Here is a 19560-nt window from a genome sequence, read left to right as displayed (position 1 = left end):
CGCGGGCCTCTCACCATTGTGGCCTTTCCCGTTGTGGAGCGCAGGCTCAGCAGCCATGGCTCACGGGCCCAGCCGCTCTGCGGCATGTGGGATCTTCCTGGACCGGGGCACGAACCCATGTCCCCTGCATCGGCAGGCGGACTCTCAACCACTGCGCCACCAGGGAAGCCCTGCAGTGTTTTTTTTGAAGACGGTCAAACCTTGCACCTTTGAGAGCAGAGGCTGCCTGTGAACTCTGGGTGGACAGCAGAAACGGAGAGCTGTCCACCCATCCCAAAGCATTTCCTTTTGGAAGCATTTCCAAACCTGTCTCGTCTGCAAGGATTTGGTGGTTCTTGGTGCCACGGTGGGGCAGTAGCGCACCACCTACGTGTGAGCGGGTCCTGTGACTCAGAGTGACATTGACTCCTCCTGGCTGTTTGACAGTAGAGGACCTTGGACGCAGAGGTCTGGGTTTACAAACACTTAAGATTCTTCACCATGTCAGTTAAGGCTACACATACTCTGTGGCACCTAAAACTTGACGTTTAGCATCTTAAAAATGCTTACGCAATCTGCCTGTTGGTGTGCATTCTAATACAGGTCGTCCACGTGGACAGGGCTTTCTAAGGTCAGAGCCTGTCACGCCACCACACGGTCCAGAGCAGCCTTCACGCGCCCCGGCCGCTCCTGGAACTGGCCAGCAGAACCACGGCCCCACGGGCGTGCTCTGGGCGTGGGGCCCTCGCGTCATTGGCGTCACGACAGAGAGGCAGTGGCCCGCACGCTCCAGCAGCCTCGTTTACTGCCACTTGCTTGAAAACAGCTCCTTGCAGATTTATTCGCTTCGTCTCGTAGCGTCTGTGTTGACAGAGTTTGATGTAGGTACGATGTATTACGTTTTGATGCGGCTGACAGATTTAATAAAAACAAATGCTTAATGTCTGTTTGTGGTGCTTCTTAATCGAGTCACTAAATTGTGAGTTGACAATTTTTGTGAAATAGTAAGTACAGTTGTCCCTTAGTATTCACGGGGGATTGGTTCCAGGACCCCACAAATAGCAGAACCCCTGACAGGAAAGTCTCTATGTGAGATGGCGTCGTATTTGCATACAACCCACCCACGTGCTCCCGGATACTGTAAATCATCTCTACATTAGGTACAACACCTAATCCAGTGTAAATGCTCTGTGAATAGTTGTAAATGCAACGTAAGATGCTGTGTAAACAGTTGCCAGAGCGGCAAATTCAAGTCTTGCTTTTGGGACCTTTCTGGAACGTTCCCCCCCCCCGATATATTCCGTCCTCATTGAGTCTTCAAATGTGGAACCTGCAGATGTGAGGGCAGCCTTGTCTACAATGATAATATCAAATGATGGCTTTTAACCTTCCCAGAATCAAAGCAGTTTATTCCAGACGAGCTGTTTGTCCCGAGGCGGTCACTTGCTGGGCTTTGGTCTCCCGTTCGTCGGCCCATTTGTCGGCCCCCGAGCCCACCCTGGCCTTGTCACAGGAGGCTTCAGAGCTAACACCACCTCCTCACCTGTCACCTTCTGCTATGTAAAAATAAAGTCAGGTTTTGCAAGAACTCTGTGGTAAACTGTGCACTAGTAGCTTTCTGTCGGGCGGGAGGGCTGTGCGGGGCGGGAAGACGCAAGGGTCACCCCATGGACTTGTTCTCAGAACCAACGAGGGTGAGCGTCTTGGTTCTCACACCTTGAGCAACACGCCTGGAAGAATAAGTAGCTTATTAGTAGCTTCTACATCTTTTCTGAATTTTCACTGTGTGAAGGTGTCTTATTATGCAATTCCGGGCTACTTAGGGACACAACGGGCCTTGGAGTGTGATCCTGAACAGCTCAGCCGGAAACGAGCCTCTTCTGCAGTCAAAGGAGCCATGCCTCGGGCACAGCCCAGAGCCCTTGCTCGGTTTGGTCCCCGGAGAAGTGACAGTGCAGGCCTGTCGGGGGAGGGGACGTAGGCAAGGCATGCTCTTTTAAGGTGGCTTAGCTTATTTTAAATGTGTAATAAAAGCAGATTTTAATAAAACTGGTTCCGATAATTTCACGTCCTTACGTTGTCCAGGTTTTCTGATGTCAGTGAACGTTTCTCTGTGTCTTAAATCTGTGTGGTTGTGAGAATCCCAGAGGAGAGCTCTGCTATCCGGCATTGGTAGCCCATCCCCAGAAGCCCTGAGTGGGGTCCCGGCTTCCCAGAGCTCTGAACTTGTCAATGTGAAAATAAGGGCTCCCTCCCGCCGTCAGGCCGCGGGGGAGGGCTGCAGGAGCTTCTGCGTGGCAGCCCGGCCAGCAGGAAGCTCTCTGCACCAGCCTGCCTCCTACACACTTCATGCTTTAGGCTGAATAAACTAAGTTTTGGGTCTATAAACTGGTCACCGTGAATAACTGCATTTGGTCCCCAATCACAGTGTGAAAGGATCTCGTTTTGAAACCCGTTGTGTTACTTCTAGCGTTTTGTAAACCGACTTAATAATCATAGTTAGAGATAATGGTAGTTTGGGTGTTAAAACGCTATACATTTATAAACTCAAGGTAAATGTCTATCTTAAATTGCTTTTGAACAGTTAAACGTCTCCTCTAAAACTCTGCTTTAAGGTGACTTTCAAACGTGGCATTTAATAGTTACTAATCTCTCATAGAAAAACATTAGAAATAAACCTTTGAGGATTTTTTTAAATAGAAAAGAGAATTTCTTGATCACAAAATGTTGGATGAAATAGAACGAGGCCAGAATTTTGGCTTCAGTCTGGTCAAAAGCAAACATCATTTTCAGAAGGGGAAAAAATTAAGTATTAGTTACTTTTGTGGTATGATTCTAGAAATCAGAATAAAATCCTTGCTAACGAACAATTCAGGGAAGTAGAAAACAGTATGACGAGTGTGATCCAGTGTTTTAAGTGAATGGTTAATGAGTTTGGCCTTAGAATACACGTTCTTTTCCAGATAAGTCAGCGTCAGTTTGGCCTCTTACGTGCGCTCCCTCCTCCCCGTTGGCTCTATTGTGCCTGGGTCTTCCCCGGGAACCAGAGCCCTGGAGGTTCTCTGGGGAAGCGGGCTCTCACTTGTCACCGGTTCTCACCGTTGCTTTATGTCACACTGAGGCCTGCGTGTCTCCGGAAGGGCCTGGTGGCAGGTGCTGTCCCTCGGGTCTGCCCTTCTTCATCTCTCGCTCCATCGCCCGTTCACTTCCAGGCCTTTCCGTGGAGAGTCCTCAGCTTCCCTCCACCCGGAAGACCCCACCGAGCCTGAGCCCACTGGGCCCAGCCGAGCAGGGCTCCTCTCCCCTGCTGAGCCCCGTCCTCAGCGACGCTGGCGGAGCCGGGACGGACGACCAGGAGGAGCTGAGACACAAGGTGGGCGCCCCCGGGGGGCTTGCTGCTGGGGGCCTGGGCAGCAGGGGCTGGGGGTTCCCCAGTCCTGAGACCCTCCCACCACCTCTGGGGCGCTCGGGGTCCCTCTGCGCCAAGACGGGCCTCCTCATTCCTTTCACGTTCCTGGCGCCCGTAGGTTCCAAGTGCGGGGCTGTGGATCCCGGGGACCTGGGGTCTCAGCCTCCCCGCTTTGCTGGGAGGAGGCCTGGGGGTCAGGCGAGGCCGTGGGGCTGAGGGCTGAGGCGTTCTGGAGGTGCGTCCCAGGGGCTGGGCGTGTGGACTTGCGGGGGAAGAGTGAGGTCGGTAGGCAGAGCGCCACGGACCAGGCAGAGACACGGGCCTGCTCGCTGGTGAGGCCACAGCCTGAAGCATCGCCAGCGAGGCCCTGGCCCCCAGATGCACGCTGGGAGACCCCCAGGTTTCCTGATGACTCACTCCCCTGGCAGGTCCTGGAAGCCTTGGGCTCCCGCGTCGGCATCTGACTGCCCGGCTGGGGGGCGGGGCTGCCCAACCCTCCCTCGGAGCCCGCGTGGCAGCTTCCTGGGACCCCTCCCCCTTCCCGTGTCCCCGCTCACTGTGCTGTTCTTCCTTTTTAATAGAGATTGGTGGGGACGCACAGTATTGGGAAGGCCTGAAAGGGAAGGTGGGGTTGCTCCCCTGCCTGTGTGGGCACCAGGCTCGGGGCTCTGTGGGGACAAAGCAGGGCCTCTCACTCTGCCCTGACCTGGGGCCTGCGGGCAGTTCTGCTTGCTGGTATGGCTGGCAGAGCAGCAGCTGTTTTGCTGTCTCTCCACTGAGTTTCCTGAGAGGTGCTCTTTGCTCTGGAAGTCAGGGGTTGGCCCTGGCTACCCAGGCTGGCCACCCACGAACTGCTGCTGACCTCTCTACTGCTGGCATCCCCTTGGCACCTGCAGTATTACTGTGACCTCAGCAGTGATACTGCCGTGGTTGTTTCTGAGCGTCTGTCTGGGCACCTTCACCCGCCACGGGACGAGGAGCTGGTCTCGGGCCTCAGTGGGGACCCAGGCAGGAAATGCTCACCGGCAGCGTGCGTGCGACGTGTCCGCGATCCAGAGCAGAGCCAGGACGCTTGGCCACAGGGAGATCCAGGCAGGGAGGGCCGAAGCCTCCCAGACCAGGACCGTGGGCCTCCTGGGGCAGCTCTGGCCCCAGAGAGCTCACTGAGCACACAAGCTCAGTGATTTTTCAGTGGATTTGAAGCAGTCATCTTTTAATAGCACAAAGCCCAGAAAGAAAGAATTGACGAGCATGAAGTTTAGAAAGGCGGCCTGCAGGTGTCCGGGGCAGGACACCAGGAGATGCCATGGTACCGTGTGGCTGCCAGTGTTGTGGGAAAAGCTGGCGTGAGAAGCAGCCCACGGACGCGCCACACACAAGTCCCAGAGGGAGTACAGCAGGACAGGCTGTGAAGGGTCAGGTGGAACCTCCTGGTGTCCCCGCGGCTGAGGGGGCGGCTGCCGTAGCAGTGGCCTCCGGGACACACAGGAGGAGCGGCCTCTGCTGCCGCGACCTCCCTAAACTCCCCAGGGCCCCGGGGAGAAGTCTCAGACCCCACGGTGCAAACCCGGCCCCACCTTCCTCCCCGAACGGGTCACCTGCAGACTCGGACCCTCGCCCTGCCACACTCCTTCCCTCGGCCGACTCACCACCTCCCCCCACCCAGACCCTGACCATCAGGGTTACCACCCCTCAGCCTGGCTCTCCCTTCCCTGCGCCTCCTGACCAGCCCCGGCCCCCAGACACATCCTGAGCCCCGCGCACCCCGATGTGCTCAGATAGGCCCCAAACACCCTGCCTTCCCACCCCGCTGGTGACCACTTGGCTCACCTTGTAGCCCCCCATCCTTGACCTCTGGGCTGGCCCCCACCGCCCAGCCTCCCAGCCCCGCCCTCTCTAGGAGGCAGCCGTCTGTCCTGCCAGCCTCCACCCCACCTGCTCCCTTGGTCCTTCTGTGCGCTTTGCTGCCCAGCTGGGTCACTTCCCCGGTAGCTGGAGTTGCTTCCTGCCTGGGAAGCTGTCAGCTCGAGGGCAGGGACCTCTGTTCCTGGGCACGTCCCAGGTGCCTGTTGGCATGGCTGCAGACGTGGGAGGGTCGGCCCTAAATCCTCCATCTGGGGGAAGAGCAGCGGGGCGAGCGTGCGGGGGCGGAGCAGGACCAGGTGTCCGCCAGGTAGGAGAGGGTGGAGGAGAGGCCATGCACTGACCTTGACCGAGGCGGAGGCAGCTCTCTGAGGTGTGCTCAGAGTGGGGTGGGGCCCTGCAGGGATAAGACACAGCCCCCAGCCCAGGTGGGCACGAGGCCTGTGCTTCGCTGGGAGCGCTGTGCTGCCCTTCCCGCTCCTGAGGGTCCTGTCACCGCTGACTTGCCTGTGGCCCCTGCAGATGGTCAGCGGCCCTGTCGCAGGTTTAAGAGCCCCGGGGCTGGGCCACGTCAGCCAGCCTCCGGCTCTAACCGCCGGCACAGATAAAACGTACATCGCTTGGCAATTTTAATGACTTTTGTGTGAGTTAGGCTTAACTGTTGCTAATCACATACATTCATGCATGGGCAGACCTCGTATTATTGCGCTCTGCAGGTACTGCTTTTTTTTTTTTTCCTACAAATGGAAGGTTTGTGGTGACCCTGTGTCAAGTCTGCCAGCACCATTTTTCCAATAGTATTTGCTCACTTTGTGTCTCTGTGTCACATTTTGATAATTCTCACAATACCTCAAACTTTTCCATTATTATTATGATAGTTGTGGTATCTGTGGTCAGTGAGCTTTGATGTTACTACTGCCACTCACTGAGGGCCCAGATGATGGTTAGTATTTTTAGCAGTTAAGTAGTTTTTTTTGTTTGTTTTGCTTTTTTTTGGCTGCATTGAGTCTTCGTTGCTGCCCATGGGCTTTCTCTAGTTGTGGGGAGGAGGGGCTCCTCTTCGTTTGGGTGCGTGGGCTTCTCATCGCGGTGGCTTCTCTTGTTGCGGAGCATGGATTCTAGGCACGCAGGCTTCAGTAGTCGTGGCTCGGAGGCTCTAGAGTGCAGGCTCAGTAGTTGTGGCTCGTGGGCTCTAGAGCGCAGGCTCAGTAGTTGTGACGCACGGGCTTTGTTGCTCTGCGGCATGTGGGATCTTCCTGGACCAGGGCTCGAACCCGTGTCTCCTGCATTGGCAGGCAGATTCTTAACCACTCTGCCACCAGGGAAGTCCCAATTAAGTAATTTTTAATTAAGGTATGTACATTGTTTTTTTAGACATAATGTGGGAATTCCCTGGTGGTCCAGTGGTTAGGACTTGGTGCTTTCACTGCCATGGCCCCAGGTTCAGTCCCTGGTCAGGGAACTAGAATCCCTCAAGCTGTGCAGCATGGCCAAAAAAAAAGGGAAAGACACAAGGCTGTTGTACCCTTAATAGACTACAGTATGGGGGAAATGTAATTTTATATGCACTGGGAAACCAGAAAAATTCATGTGACTCACTTCGTGGCAATATTTGCTTCATTGCGGTGGTCTGGAACCCAACCCGCTCTCTCTGAGGTGTGCCTGTATCTGTGTGTTAAGCAGCTACAGTCCTGTGAGTGATACCTGAACAGTAATTTCATCACAGAATGAGTAATTAGCTTCACTATATGTTGCTGTTTAAACAGCAATTCTTTTCTCAAAAAAGAATAATATAAAATGAGAAGAACATCTGGGGGCGATACAGCGGGGCTTATATCTTTACTTAGAAGTGACGCTCTCAGGAAGTGCACGTGAAGATCGCGTGACAGCGTTAACTTGAGCAGAAGAGCTGGCGCGCTAGGACCGTCGGCGACGTGGCCGGCTGACACGCTCACGCTGTCTGCACTTCTTGCAGTGTGCGCCCGCGGACGAGGCCTACTTCATAGCAAAGGAGATTCTTGCTACAGAGCGAACATACCTGAAGGATTTAGAAGTTATTACCGTGGTATGAAACCTAAGTCCCTTGTTGCTTTGATTTTCTTAATACTTCTTAAATCTGGGCCAGAGACACAGGATCCCCCCCCCGAGACCTGCGTGTGTGTGTGTGTGTGTGTGTGTGTGTGTGTACATGTTCTGTTAAATACGTCTGCCTTAAAACATGTCTACGTCAGGTCAGAATAGTGGGTCCGATTTTCTGTGAACCTGGGAATATATCCCTTCGAAGCTTTTCACCCGAATTGCTCTCTTCTGTTGTGCAAACTGGCTGGTCAGCCGCGGCGCTGATTTGAGCTGGCCTCGTGGGGGCTCCGGGGCCGGTGCTGTGTGTCGTCAGGGGCCAGGTCCCTGGGTCACCCTGAGCTCTCCCGGCAGTGGTTCCGGAGCGCTGTGGTCAAGGCGGACGCCATGCCTGCGGACCTGATGACCCTGCTCTTCTCCAACATCGACCCCATCTATGAGTTCCACAGCGGCTTCCTGCGCGAGGTGGAGCAGAGGCTGGCGCTCTGGTAACGCCCGCAGGCTGCCCCGCCCGCGTCCCCATCCCGTGCGCGGGAGCTTCCCAGCGTCCTAGCTAGTTCACGAGGGCCGCTATTGCACGAGACGGCGTTAGTCCATAGGGAACGTCACTTGCATTCACCCTGTTCCAGAGGAGAGGGCAGAGGCAGGTTACAAGGAGACCCCTTTTTGCCCGGTCACCACCATTTGGAGGATGGCTGAGATGTGACAACTGCCTCTGTCAAGTACGGCCTCGCCCTCAGAGGTGCTTGCTGAGCCTGGGACCCCCCCATGGCACTGGCAGCAAGCGAAGCGTATCTCACACGCTGTCGCGAGGTTTTGACCGTGTCTGTCTGTCCGTCTCCACTCCAGGGAGGGGTCTTCCAGTGCCCAGGCCACAGGCGACCACCGACGCATCGGGGACGTCCTGCTCAGCAACATGCTTCAGCTAAAGGTAGCGCGGGTGTGCGCGCGGCTCTCGGCCTAGCAGCTGGCCGTGTGGGCGCCGGCCTCCCCGCCAGGACAGTGTTCCCCTGAGAGTGGTGCACGAGTCAGGGCAGCTTTCCCCTCAGGCAGCGCGGCGTCCCGAGAGGACGGCGTCCGGGTCAGCGCGCGCTCCGCTCCGAGCGCTATTGCCGCTCGGGACACGCCCCCTCAGGGCAGGTCCTCTGAGAGCCGCCTTCCGCGCAGCGCAGCGCAGCGCTGGCCGGCGCTCTCGTCCCGACACGCTCTCCTCGGGATAAAGCGCGCTCCCCCAGGGCCGCGTCCCGCCGGGCCGGGCTCCCCTCAGAGCCGCGGGCCGGTGCAGCTGCTCCTGCTGAGCTCGCGCCCGTTCCCGCCTCTCCCGCGGCCTCAGCGCTCCGGGCGGCGGCGCGGGTCGTGCTTCCAGCGCTCGGCGCTCTCGCGGGACCGGGACCGATGGGGTGGGCGCCGCCAGCGCGTCGCCGAGGCCCCGCCCCCGAAGCCCCGCCGTGCCTCCAGGCCCCCGGTTTTGGGGGCGGGTGGTGAGCGCGTCCCGGAGGCGGAGGCGCGCGGCGTGAACTTAGGGTCCACACGCACGCGCGGCCGCCGGGCGGCGCTCCTCCAGCCCGGCGCGTCCCCTGTGATGCCCACCGAGGCAGACCGGTGTAGGGGGAGACCGGACAGGGGAGGGCGGGGCCCGGGGGCCGCCGCTCAGCTGCCCCCCGCCCCGCAGACGCTCACCCGCCACTTCCAGAGGCTCCACGAGGTCCTGACGGAGCTGGAAGCGGCAAGCAGGCGCCTGCGGAGGCTGGAGGCGCTGCGCCGGGACTTCGAGCTGCAGAAAGTCTGCTACCTGCCGCTGAACGCCTTCCTGCTGAAGCCGCTGCAGCGCCTGCGCCACTACCGGCTGCTGCTGCGCCGCCTGTGCGCCTCCGACCGCCAGGACCCCGACCGCGGCGACCAGGACCGCGCCGACCGCCGCGGTGAGTGCGCGCCCAACACCCAGCCCCCGCGGGCACCCCGTTCTCCGCCCGCGGCGCCCAGGGCAGGGGGTCGGTGGTCTGCTTCTGAGCCGCACACCTGGGGGGCCACGTGGCCTGGGGGAAGCTTCTGATGTCGGTGGGCTTTGTCATTCCTGACTTTGGTGAGAGGGACGAAGGAATAAACCCTGACCCTTGTGGCCTCGATAGGACTGACTTCCAGCTGCAGCACAAACGTAGAGCAGGAAGTCACTGCCTCTCAGGTCCGGTCACCGCTGTCTGTCTCTGAAAGTACAATACGAAGAGCTAGGTAGCCCTTCCTTCCAGCGGGTCTCCCGGTGTCCTGAGAATAGATCAGATAACTTTCTGACGTACAGGGAGCAAAACAGACCGTATGATGTGGACAGCGCCCTTCCTCTGCATCCTAAAAGCAAGTGTTTTGTGTTTGCCAAAAAGGAGGGGACAAAATTGCCCAGAATGTTTCCATGCATTTTAGGGGAAACGTGAAAGAAGAGCAGCACAGGTAAAATGAGGGTGGGCGACGCTGCTTTGCCCGTAACGTTAAATAGTTGTTTATAAAGACTCTGCCCTTTCTCTTTACCGAGCGTGAGCGTTGGCTAGTCAGCAGTTTGGGCTGAACGAGTCCACGTTTCAGGTCATCTGCAGGGACCCACACTTGCTGTCCCTAGCAGTCCTGTGAGGAGTTTGAGTACAATGTTCCTGGAATTAAAACCACCTTTAAATTGTCAGTTCCTGTCACAAACTGGTGGGTGGAGGGTTTCGACCATGCCACCCCCAGCTCACCTGCCCGGGCACCTGTACTGAGGGACCTCCCCACGCAGAAGCCCTCAAGGCCATCACGGAGGTGACCTCCACACTCCAGCACAGCCTCGTCCGGCTGGAGAACCTCCAGAAGCTGATGGAGCTGCAGCGGGACTTGGTCGGCATAGAGAACCTTATTGCTCCCGGCAGGGTGAGTGACTTTGAGAAAGTTCTGTGAACTGGTTACTGTTTTTAATTGAGATATAATTCAAAATGTGTGACTTGGTGGCTCTCAGTATATTCATGAGGTTGTGCAACCGTCACCACTAATTCCAGAACATTTTCATTCCCCGAAAAGAAGCCCCATCGCTGTCAGCAGCCGCCCCCGCCCCGCTCCCCGGTCCCTGGCAGCTTCTCATCGGCTTTCTGTCTCTGGGCTTCTCTCCGGACATTTCATACACATGGACTCGCACGGTGTGTGGCCTTCTGTGTCTCACCTCTTTCACTCAGCGCAGTGTCTTCAAGCTTCATTCGTCTTGTGTGTTGTGTTGGGGCTTCATTGCTTCTGTGCCTGAATAGTGTTCATTCTCTGGCGACACCGTATTTTGGTTACCTGTTCATCTGCTGATAGACACTTGGGTTGTTTCCACTTTTCGGCCATTGTGAATAGTGCTTCTGTGAATGTCATGTACAAGTCCTTGTGTGAACATGTGTTTTCATTTCTCCTGGGCACAAACGTACATACCTAGGAGTGGAATTGCCGGGCCTGTGTTTAACGTTTTGAGGAACCGCCAGAGTTGTCCACAGTGGCTGCACCACTTTACGTTCCCGCCAAGGGTATAGAATGGTTCCGACTTCTCCATATCTTTTTTTTTTTTTTGCGTGGTAGGCGGGCCTCTCACCGTTGTGGCCTCTCCCGTTGTGGAGCACAGGCTCCGGATGCGCAGGCTCAGCGGCCATGGCTCACGGGCCCAGCCGCTCCGCGGCATGTGGGATCTTCCCGGACCGGGGCACGAACCCGCGTCCCCCGCATCGGCAGGCGGACTCTCAACCACTTCGCCACCAGGGAAGCCCTTCTCCATATCTTGTCTTTGATTCTAGCCGTCCTGGTGGTACATAGTGGCATCCCTTCGTGGTTGTGATTTGCATTTCCCTAGTGACTAACATCAAGCATCTTTTCATATGTTTATTGGTCATTTCTGTGTCTTCTTTGGAGAAATGCCTGTTCAAGTCTTTTGCCCACCTTTTAATTGGGTTGTGTTTTTACTGTTGTGAGATTCCTTATCTACTCTGGATACCAGACCCTTGCCAGAACATGACTTGCAATATGTTCTCCCATTTTGTGGGTTATCTTTTCACTTTCTTGATGGTATCATTTACAACACTAAAGGTTTTAATTTAGCTGATGTCTAATTTGTCTGTTTTTTCTTTGGTTGCTTGTGCTTTAGGTGTCATAGCTAAGAAACTGTTGCCTGATCCAAGGTATGAAGGTTTACCTCTGTGTTTTCATCTAAAGGTTGTTTATGTTTTAGCTCTTACATTTAGAGCTGATCATTTTGAGTTTTGTGTATGGTGTGAGATATGGGTCCAACTTTGCTCTTTTCCAAGTGGATGTATAGTTGTCCCAACACCTTTGCTGAACTGTCTTCACTCCTTTGTCAAAAATCAGTGGGCCATGGAGTGTGAGTTCGTTTTTGAACCTTCAGTTGTATCCATGGGTCTGTATGTCTCTCAGGCTGCTTACTTTCTGTCACTAATTCCTTTTGCTTTGGACTCAGTACTGTCAGCAAAAGAAAATTGTTTTAAGGGTTGCACAAGTCCAGTGGTTAAGAATCCATGCTTCCGGGCTTCCCTGGTGGCGCAGTGGTTGAGAGTCCGCCTGCCGATGCAGGGGACGCGGGTTCGTGCCCCGGTCCGGGAAGATCCCACATGCCGTGGAGCGGCTGGGCCCGTGAGCCATGGCCGCTGAGCCTGCGCGTCCAAAGCCCGTGCTCCGCAACGGGAGAGGCCACAACAGTGAGAGGCCCGCGTACCGCAAAAAAAAAAAAAAAGAATCCATGCTTCCAATGCAGGGGGCGCAGGTTCGATCCCTGGTCAGGGAACTAAGATCCCGAAAACAAAGGGTTGCACAGGGATGTGGGATGTTCCTGTCTCAGCACAAACGTAAGAGTATTGGAGCGTGGGTGTATAAATCCTGTTTTGCATTAGCCCTTGTTAGAAGAAAGGTACTGCGAGTGTGGGACCATGAGCTCAAAGAAACAAGACTAAGACAGGAAGGTTTTGCCCTCCTGGAGCAGGGCCTTGGCTGGGAGCTGGGAGGGCTCTTGTTACACTGTTGTTTCTCTGAGTGCCCCACGCAGTGACTTATAGATGGTGGCCCCAGGAAACTGTCACCAGAGGGGCAAATAAACAAGAGCAGCCACGTAGAGCAGAGGCCGGGGCGGGCTCCCCGGGGCGGCCTTGCTGCCGTCACCGCTGCTATTAGTCAGGGTCTCCGAGTCCTGCCTTAACCCCCGGGGTTCCTGGCCTCCCCAAGTGAAATGCGTGCATCAGTCAGAGACGAGCCCACCCCAGTTGTCTGAGCGCAGGGTCGAAGAGCAGGGCTGTGAACTGAAGGTGGGTGACGAGGCCCCGAGGGTGAGCACTGCCAGGCATTGAGGAGGCGGGACCTCGGGGAGCGCACCCCCAAGGGCTGGGGTCTCTGGGGAGCGGCGGAGCTGGCCCTGCAACGACGGCAGGAAGGCCTGCCAGCTGCGGCCCAGAGAGGGCTGGGGGCCGCCCTCCTCCTCCTGCAGGGCTGTCCCTTGGGTTGGGGCTGGTTTCTCATCTTGCTGTGTCCGTGAGGATTACTGGGTGAGCTCTCCTCCCTGTGCCCTTGCTCAGGTCATCTGAGGGCTGTTAAGGCCGGGGTGTTCTCGGGGCACCAGCCCGTGCTGTTTGTCTGATAGAACAGCGGACGGTAGAAGAGTCCCCAGAAATCGTCCAAAGCGGACTGTTGGGGTCCCCGGAACAGTGCTTCAGCCAGGGCGCAGGCAGTTAGGGATGTCAGACATCTGTGCCCCGGAGGCAGGTGCGGGGCCCGGCCCGGCGGTGAGGGGAGCCCCGAGTCCCGGGGGGAGAGGGCTGCCCGGGACACGGGGGGCTTCCGCTGAGCCTCAGCCCACGGGAGGGTCTCACTCTGGGCCGTAGCACCTTCGTGGCCTTAGGAATCCTCTGCTCAAGCACCAGGGTGGCAGCTAACAAGTCCCCTGTGACGTTTGGTGGGAACCAGGTGTCCTGTCCTCCTCCCTCCCATTCTCAAGCTGCCCCGCCCAGCTTTTCTCAGAGCTGAACTCACGTCACCTCCATGGTGGAACCTTCCAGAAGCTGCCCCTCAGCAATGCCCTTTGCCTTGTGTGCCGGCTCTCAGCACAGCCGGCCTGTGGGAGCTCAGAGACCAGGCACCGAGTTAACCGACACCAAACAGGATGCGGGTGACCGAGGGGAGCGGACGGGAGGGAGGCTGGAGTGGCACGGCGCGTCCTCAGGCATCCATCCGGGCAGGAGGGCGCCGCGGAAGGGCCCGAGGTGCCCTCGGCCAGCACACAGGGACCCCGATGGTGTCTTGCAGGAGTTTATCCGCGAGGGCTGCCTCCACAAGCTCACCAGGAAGGGCCTGCAGCAGAGGATGTTCTTTCTGGTAGGTGCGATGGGCGCGGTCCCGGCGGGCGGCCTCATTGTCAGGAGCCGGAGAGGGTCGCAGAAACACTCCCGGGCCTGCCACCTTCCTTATTCTGGGTTCTGGGCACCTGTCTGCAGGATGAGCAAAAGCCCGAAGGTAGAAACATCCACACGCCTGCGGCTGCAGGACCGCTCTGCTCATGCCAGCGTCAGATGGCAGGGCCTTACTCGTGAGCCCAGAGGGCCTCCCAGCAAGTCCCTGCCGCCAGCAGGCCCCCTTCCGTCAGCTCCCTTCCTCGCGCCCAGCTAGTGGATTCAAACCCCAGCCTTCCTGGGTGGGGGTGACTTTCAGGACCAGCCCCCCAGCGCCTCCCGCCGGCCAAGAGGTCTGCTGGCCCATGTGGTTGCTGGTCACCCCTGGGCAAAATGACTGTACGAATGGAACAAAAATCCTTTTTCTGCCAAAAACCTCCAGCAAACTGCGTAAGCACACGGGGCCCTTGGAGTTGAAGTTGGTCTGATTGTTAAGATGTTGAATCCTTGTTACTTGTTTCTAGAATTCATTTTTCTAAAGCTTCTGGTCCCTCAGTTCTCAGACATGCTGCTGTACACAGGCAGAGGTGCCTCAGGGACCAGCCGCTTCCGGATCCGGGGACTCCTTCCGCTGCGCGGCATGCTGGTGAGCGCCCGGCGCCGGGCGGGTCCGGACCGGGGGTCGGGGGCCGCGCCGCGTGGCAGCACCTGCCAGGCTGTTCACGCCTTTTCACCCTGTTATGGCTACTGTTCTCGGTGCTCAAACAGCCCCACCTGCAGCCCCTCCAGGGCCTCTTGACCAAGGCCACCAGCCCCTGCAGGACAAGGCCCAGCTCCGCCAGGAACCCACGTACTCCTCCCAGGGAGCCCTGTCCTTTGGCGGGAGACTCCGTGAAAAGCCCGGGTCGGGCGCTGGGGCCACCGCGCTGCTGGAGGGGTTGGGTGCTGACACAGCTTTGAGAAGAGAAAGCTGGACCCCGAATTCTTAAGACTGTAGAGTGTTCACTTCCTCGATTTTATACTTCTCTCTTTTATACTGACGATTTGGGTTTCTTTGGGCATCATAATTAGTTATTTCACACACACACACAGCTTTATAATGGTAAAACAGAGACCACCACCGCTAAAGAGAGGGTGGGCTGCAGGGCAGGACTGGCCCCAGGGAAGCTCCTGGTGACCTCCACTGAGTCGTGCTGTGTCCTCTCGTTTGTCCTTTGACCTCCACCCCGTGAAGAGGCGCAAGCTCTGTCTTCAGAGCTCTTGAGGGGCTGGGCCGCACCTCATGCTCTGTCCACACCACATGCCGCCAGGGCGTGTCCGCATCCCCACCGTCTCAGTGCCGCGTGGCGTGTTAATATTGTCTCTGATGAGCGGGAATTCTTCGTCTTAATGGGATGCGGTCTGTCTTCTCCTCCGTGGTCAGTGCCTTCTGTGGCCTTAAAGGTCATGGAGAGACTCCCTCTTGAGTGTAAACCTAGACTCGGCCTGGAACCCATCTTTGGGAACAGCAGAGATAGGAGGCCAAGTTCAGGTTTTTGCTATAAAGATGTGCTGTTTGTCCAGAACATCTTACGCAGTGAGCACCTCTCCCTGCAGCCCTGCCAGGCCCCGTCCAGGTGTAGGATGGGTGGGGTCCGACCCCTGTCCAGTTCCCAATTCCCAAAGCGTCAGCGCCGTCCTCCGCCCCTTTCTCCTTCGTGGCGTCTGGCCCTTCTCCCCGCCATCCGCACCCTGGGCACTGCACCACCTTCCAGAGAGCATCAGAGCCTCCGCAGGTGTCTCTGTAACATTTGTTCAGCTTTTCCAACTCTCAGCAAAAAGGGGTCAGTTTGAATGACCTCACCTGCCATCCCTGGAAGCAGACCCCATCTGTTTTAAAGTATACTTTTAAAAATTATATCTTCAGCATAGAGAAAAACTGAAGATGTACAGTGAAAAGCACTCATCGTTGTACTACTGCCCAGTAGTAAGTGCTGTCAGCATTTCGCCATCATCTGGGGAACACCCTCCACAAGCTGCATTGTAATCCGCACTGGCTTTGCTCGGCAGTTCACCTCGAACATCCTCCTGTGTCCTCTGCTTCTGCCACCGGCTCAGGAGCCATGAGTAGTGGATTGGGGCGCCGAAGCACACTTTAGTTAACCAGCTCCCTGCACCGGACGTTTTGGCTACGTCTAGTTTCTCAGAATTAGAAACAGCACCATTGGATCTTTCTACGCGTCCTTAGCTACGGCCTTGAGATAAACCGCCACGCGTGTATGTGAGCCTGGGGCTCCCTGTTCCCACTGAGTGGCTGTAGGAGCGGCTGACTGGGTGGCCTTCCCTCCAGGCCCGTCTGCGCCTGCGCCGTCCCAGCCTTGGGCAGCGCTGGCCATCCACCCCGTCCTCCGCGCCCCAGGGATGGCCAGCAAGGCCGCTTCCTGCGCCCTCTGCTCTCCCCCAGGAGGCACCGGGTGCGTCTGTCGCTCTGGCCTGTTAGTGTTTGTGAAGCGTTCCTAAACCCTTCCAGGTCTCAGGTGCCTTCCAGGTACGTAATTCCCGTCACTTTGCCTGCACTTCAGTGTCACCTCAGAGTTTATAAAGTCCCTCCAGACGGGGATCGCGTTTGTCTTGTCCCTAGAATGGCCACGGGCACAGAGGCCCGACGAATATGTGTTGAAGGGGTGAACTTAGATGTTTTTCTGTGGTCGGTCTGTCCATCTTTTCCTAATTTAGGGTTTCTGTCCTTGGCACGGGCTCAGAAAGTCTTTCCCACACCAAGACTACGTTGCTGTGGGACTTTCTTTGCTGCTGTGCTTACGGTTTTTTCTCTTTTACCTAATCCGCCTAAAATTTGTTGGTTTTGATGTTTTTAGGTTGGGATGTAACATTTTCTCCTCGTATAGTCAGTTTTCCCATTATTTGTTACATCCTCCATTTTCTTACTGATCCCAAAGTCTGCCTTTATTATATAAAAAATTCTTGTCCTTACACTTGGATTCTTTCTGAAGGTTCTGTTCCATTTCTGTCTGTCCCAACATCAGTCTACACTCTTCTAATTAGTGGTGGTGTAAGGGTTAGTCACTGTGTGGGTAAGTTCCTTCCCTTATTTGTCCTTCTTTTTAAATAGTTCTTTGCTCAAGTATTTATTTAATTCTTCTAAATAAACTTTGGAGTCATTTGGACAGATTCCTTCAAGAAACAACATTGGCGTTTCTGTGGAAATTGCATTAAATTTACATATTGACTTGGAGGGGGCGGCCGACATCTTGATAACCTTCTCCTCCTGGCTGCGCTCCTGTTAGTTTCAGACCCTTTTAAGTCCAGCGTGAGGCTCGGTGGTTGGCATCCCATGTTCTGGGGTGGGTCACCTGTAACTGGCTGGTCCTGGGGACAGACAGCCAGCCCTCGCTCCTGACTGTGGAGGGAAGGATGGTGACTCCTGGCTTGTGAAAGACACCGTTTCCTTCTGTTTGTATATAAGAGATACTATCAGAAATAACGTGTGGGATTTTGGCAAAGGTGTTTCAGCATGTGGAGGGGGATGGTCACTCTTCTCCCTTTGACTTTGTGACAGGGTGGGTTCCATCAGTCACCTTCCTCATTCCTAGAACAAGCTCACTTGGTCAGAGGACAGTTTCTCCTCTAGGCTGTTAGGTCTGATTAAGGAATACTTTGTTCTGGAGTTGCTTCTCTTAATCTCTTATAACTGAGATTAGCCTGAATCTAACTCTGTTAGCGTTTGGTACCACTTTATAAACATGAATTGTCCAACTCCCTTTTCAACTAAAATGCTCAACCTTTTTTCCCGTGCTTGATTTTCAGCTAATAGTGCTGGACCCACCGGTGAGTAGTTGGGTGCCCATGGCCCTCAGCTTGCCCACCTGGGCAGCAGGCGCCATGGCGCGGGGTCCCTTGTGTCTCCTGTAACCCCTCGTAGAGTCGGCGTGGGCTTGGTCGGCACCTGTGTCCTGCCGCAAGCTCGGGTTCCGCCAGCCCCGCTCCGGGTCACACTCCCCTCCTCTCCCGCCCGCAGGTGGAAGAACGTGAGAATGAGTGGTCTGTCCCGCACTGTTTCACCATCTACGCCGCTCAGAAGACAGTCGTGGTGGCAGCCAGGTAAGGGCCTTCCGCCCGCGTTCCGCATCCCAGCGGCCCTGGTCCCCTCTGAGTTGTGAGAGTGTCGCGGTCGCGGGGACACGCAGCCCCTCGAGCACTGCATCAAAGCTACGCGACCGCAGGAGCAGCTTCACTGTCCGTGGGAGCTTGTGACCATTGAGACCATCCGCAGAGACTGGCTGTGACACTGCTGGCTGCTCAAGGGAGGGGGCCGGCGGGCTAGTGGGGGGAGCCCGGCGGGGCGGCCACACCGAGGCCTAGCGTCACGTGCCTCCCGCCCCGGAGCTGGGCAGCAGGAGGCTGACTGGGCCGTAGCACAGGAGCAAACAGACGCTTTCCCCACTCCCCACACCCTGTGGACAGCAAGGCGACCCGAGCTCCTGGCGGCCTGGACGCTGTGCCTGGTCCCTCCCCTGTGGGAGCCCGCGTCCCCAGCTTCTTCCAAAGGTGTCGTCCTGTGTCCGGGCGGGCGGCGCCTGGCTCTCAGCTCCCATGCTGCGGGGTCCTGGCTGATGTCAGAGCACAGGGCACTGGACTCCCACCGGGAAACCCTGGCAGCTTAATTTATGATCCAGGACCCAGTCTCATATTTCAGCTTCACAGCCCCAGAGACCTAAACACCCGTTCCAGGAACCAAGTACCCTGTAGAGCACCCCCGTTCCAGCGTGACAGGTGCAGGCTGGGCCTCCAGCAGCGTCCTGACAAGCCCTCTGGACCCGAAGGATAGGGCGCACGAGGGGGAAGCAGGCACCCTGGCCTTCTGCCCTCCAGTGGGAGGGGGCCCTGCCCAGTGGCTGAGCTTCGGCCCTGCCCCGCAGCACCCAGCTGGAGAAGGAAAAGTGGATGAGGGACCTGAACGCTGCCATCAATGCAGCCAAGAGCAGCGCCGACACGGCCCTGGCACCGCTGGGCAGCGTGCTGTGCCCCCTTCCCCGCAGTGAGTGCTGGCCGGGCCCCCAGGAGACAAGGAAGCTTTCCTGTGGGTGTCACCCAGGTCACGGGCAGCCCGCTGGGCCCACGTGCTCTCCGTCCACGAGGGACGTTTCGGGCGGGCGGGAGCTCTTCTGGCAGGAGCAGCACGTGGTCTCGCACCCTGCCTGCTGCTGGCCGGGGGCGCGGGCGGGTCCCGTCTCCTCTGAGCAGGGGCTGACTTCTCCCCCAGGGCCCTCCGACGAGGTCTCTCTGGAGGAGTCGGAAGACGACGCTCGCAGGGCCCGCTGCTCCTCAGGGGGGCCGGGCCAGCACCGGGCCAGCACTGCCATGCACGTGTGCTGGGACCGCACCACCAGCATCTCCAGAGCCGACCGCAGCGCGGCCGTCGAGGTGCGGCCACTGGAGACCCTGCTTGTGTGGGCTGATGGGACACCCGGGGTCCACGGTGGCAGGGGAGAGCAGCCCGGGTGGGCGGGGCCGGGAGAGCGCCGTCAGGAGCTCTCTCCGAAGGGCCTGTCGCCCCGGGATCCTGGGATGGCTGCCTCCCTCACCGGGAGCAGCCTCTTTGCGCCTGGGCCACCTCTGCCTCCACTTGTCCTGAGCTTCCGCGGAAGCTGGGGGAGGGACCAGCAGAGCAGGTGAGGAGCGTGGGTGGGTCCTGACACGGCGGGGGGGGGGGGCGGGGGGGCGGGGAAGAGCGGGGATTGTGGCCAGCTCGCTGGGGCCTGCAAGACGGCGGAGTGGCCCTGGACACTGCGTCCACCGTCTGTGCCACCCCCTCACGTGTCAGAGGTGCGGGGCCCTCGTGAGCATCAGCCCCGACGGGGG

The 19560-nt window shown here is 57.4% G+C and overlaps 1 protein-coding gene across 15 annotated transcripts in view; it reads left to right on the top strand.

The window, feature by feature from the left end:
• The window catches only part of FARP2 (FERM, ARH/RhoGEF and pleckstrin domain protein 2), a 92999-nt gene that overhangs the window by 71611 nt on the left and 1828 nt on the right, over positions 1-19560 (top strand). For 8 of the 15 annotated variants that reach the window (XM_060151595.1, XM_060151597.1, XM_060151592.1 and 5 more), the window contains 11 exons: positions 3192-3352; positions 7227-7316; positions 7682-7815; positions 8177-8258; positions 9000-9249; positions 10089-10219; positions 13619-13687; positions 14258-14347; positions 17717-17799; positions 18618-18736; positions 18962-19122. In XM_060151595.1, coding sequence (XP_060007578.1) covers positions 3192-3352; positions 7227-7316; positions 7682-7815; positions 8177-8258; positions 9000-9249; positions 10089-10219; positions 13619-13687; positions 14258-14347; positions 17717-17799; positions 18618-18736; positions 18962-19122 — 1370 coding nt within the window. The remainder of the gene's footprint in view (positions 1-3191; positions 3353-7226; positions 7317-7681; positions 7816-8176; positions 8259-8999; positions 9250-10088; positions 10220-13618; positions 13688-14257; positions 14348-17716; positions 17800-18617; positions 18737-18961; positions 19123-19560) is intronic. The other 7 variants (XR_009540982.1, XR_009540983.1, XR_009540986.1 and 4 more) reach the window with 5 other exon arrangements.

The sequence above is a fragment of the Lagenorhynchus albirostris genome, chromosome 6 (assembly GCF_949774975.1).
Source record: "Lagenorhynchus albirostris chromosome 6, mLagAlb1.1, whole genome shotgun sequence".
Taxonomy (NCBI): domain Eukaryota; kingdom Metazoa; phylum Chordata; class Mammalia; order Artiodactyla; family Delphinidae; genus Lagenorhynchus; species Lagenorhynchus albirostris.
Note: the sequence above shows the minus strand (reverse complement) of the source record. Positions and strands in the feature narration are given on the sequence as shown.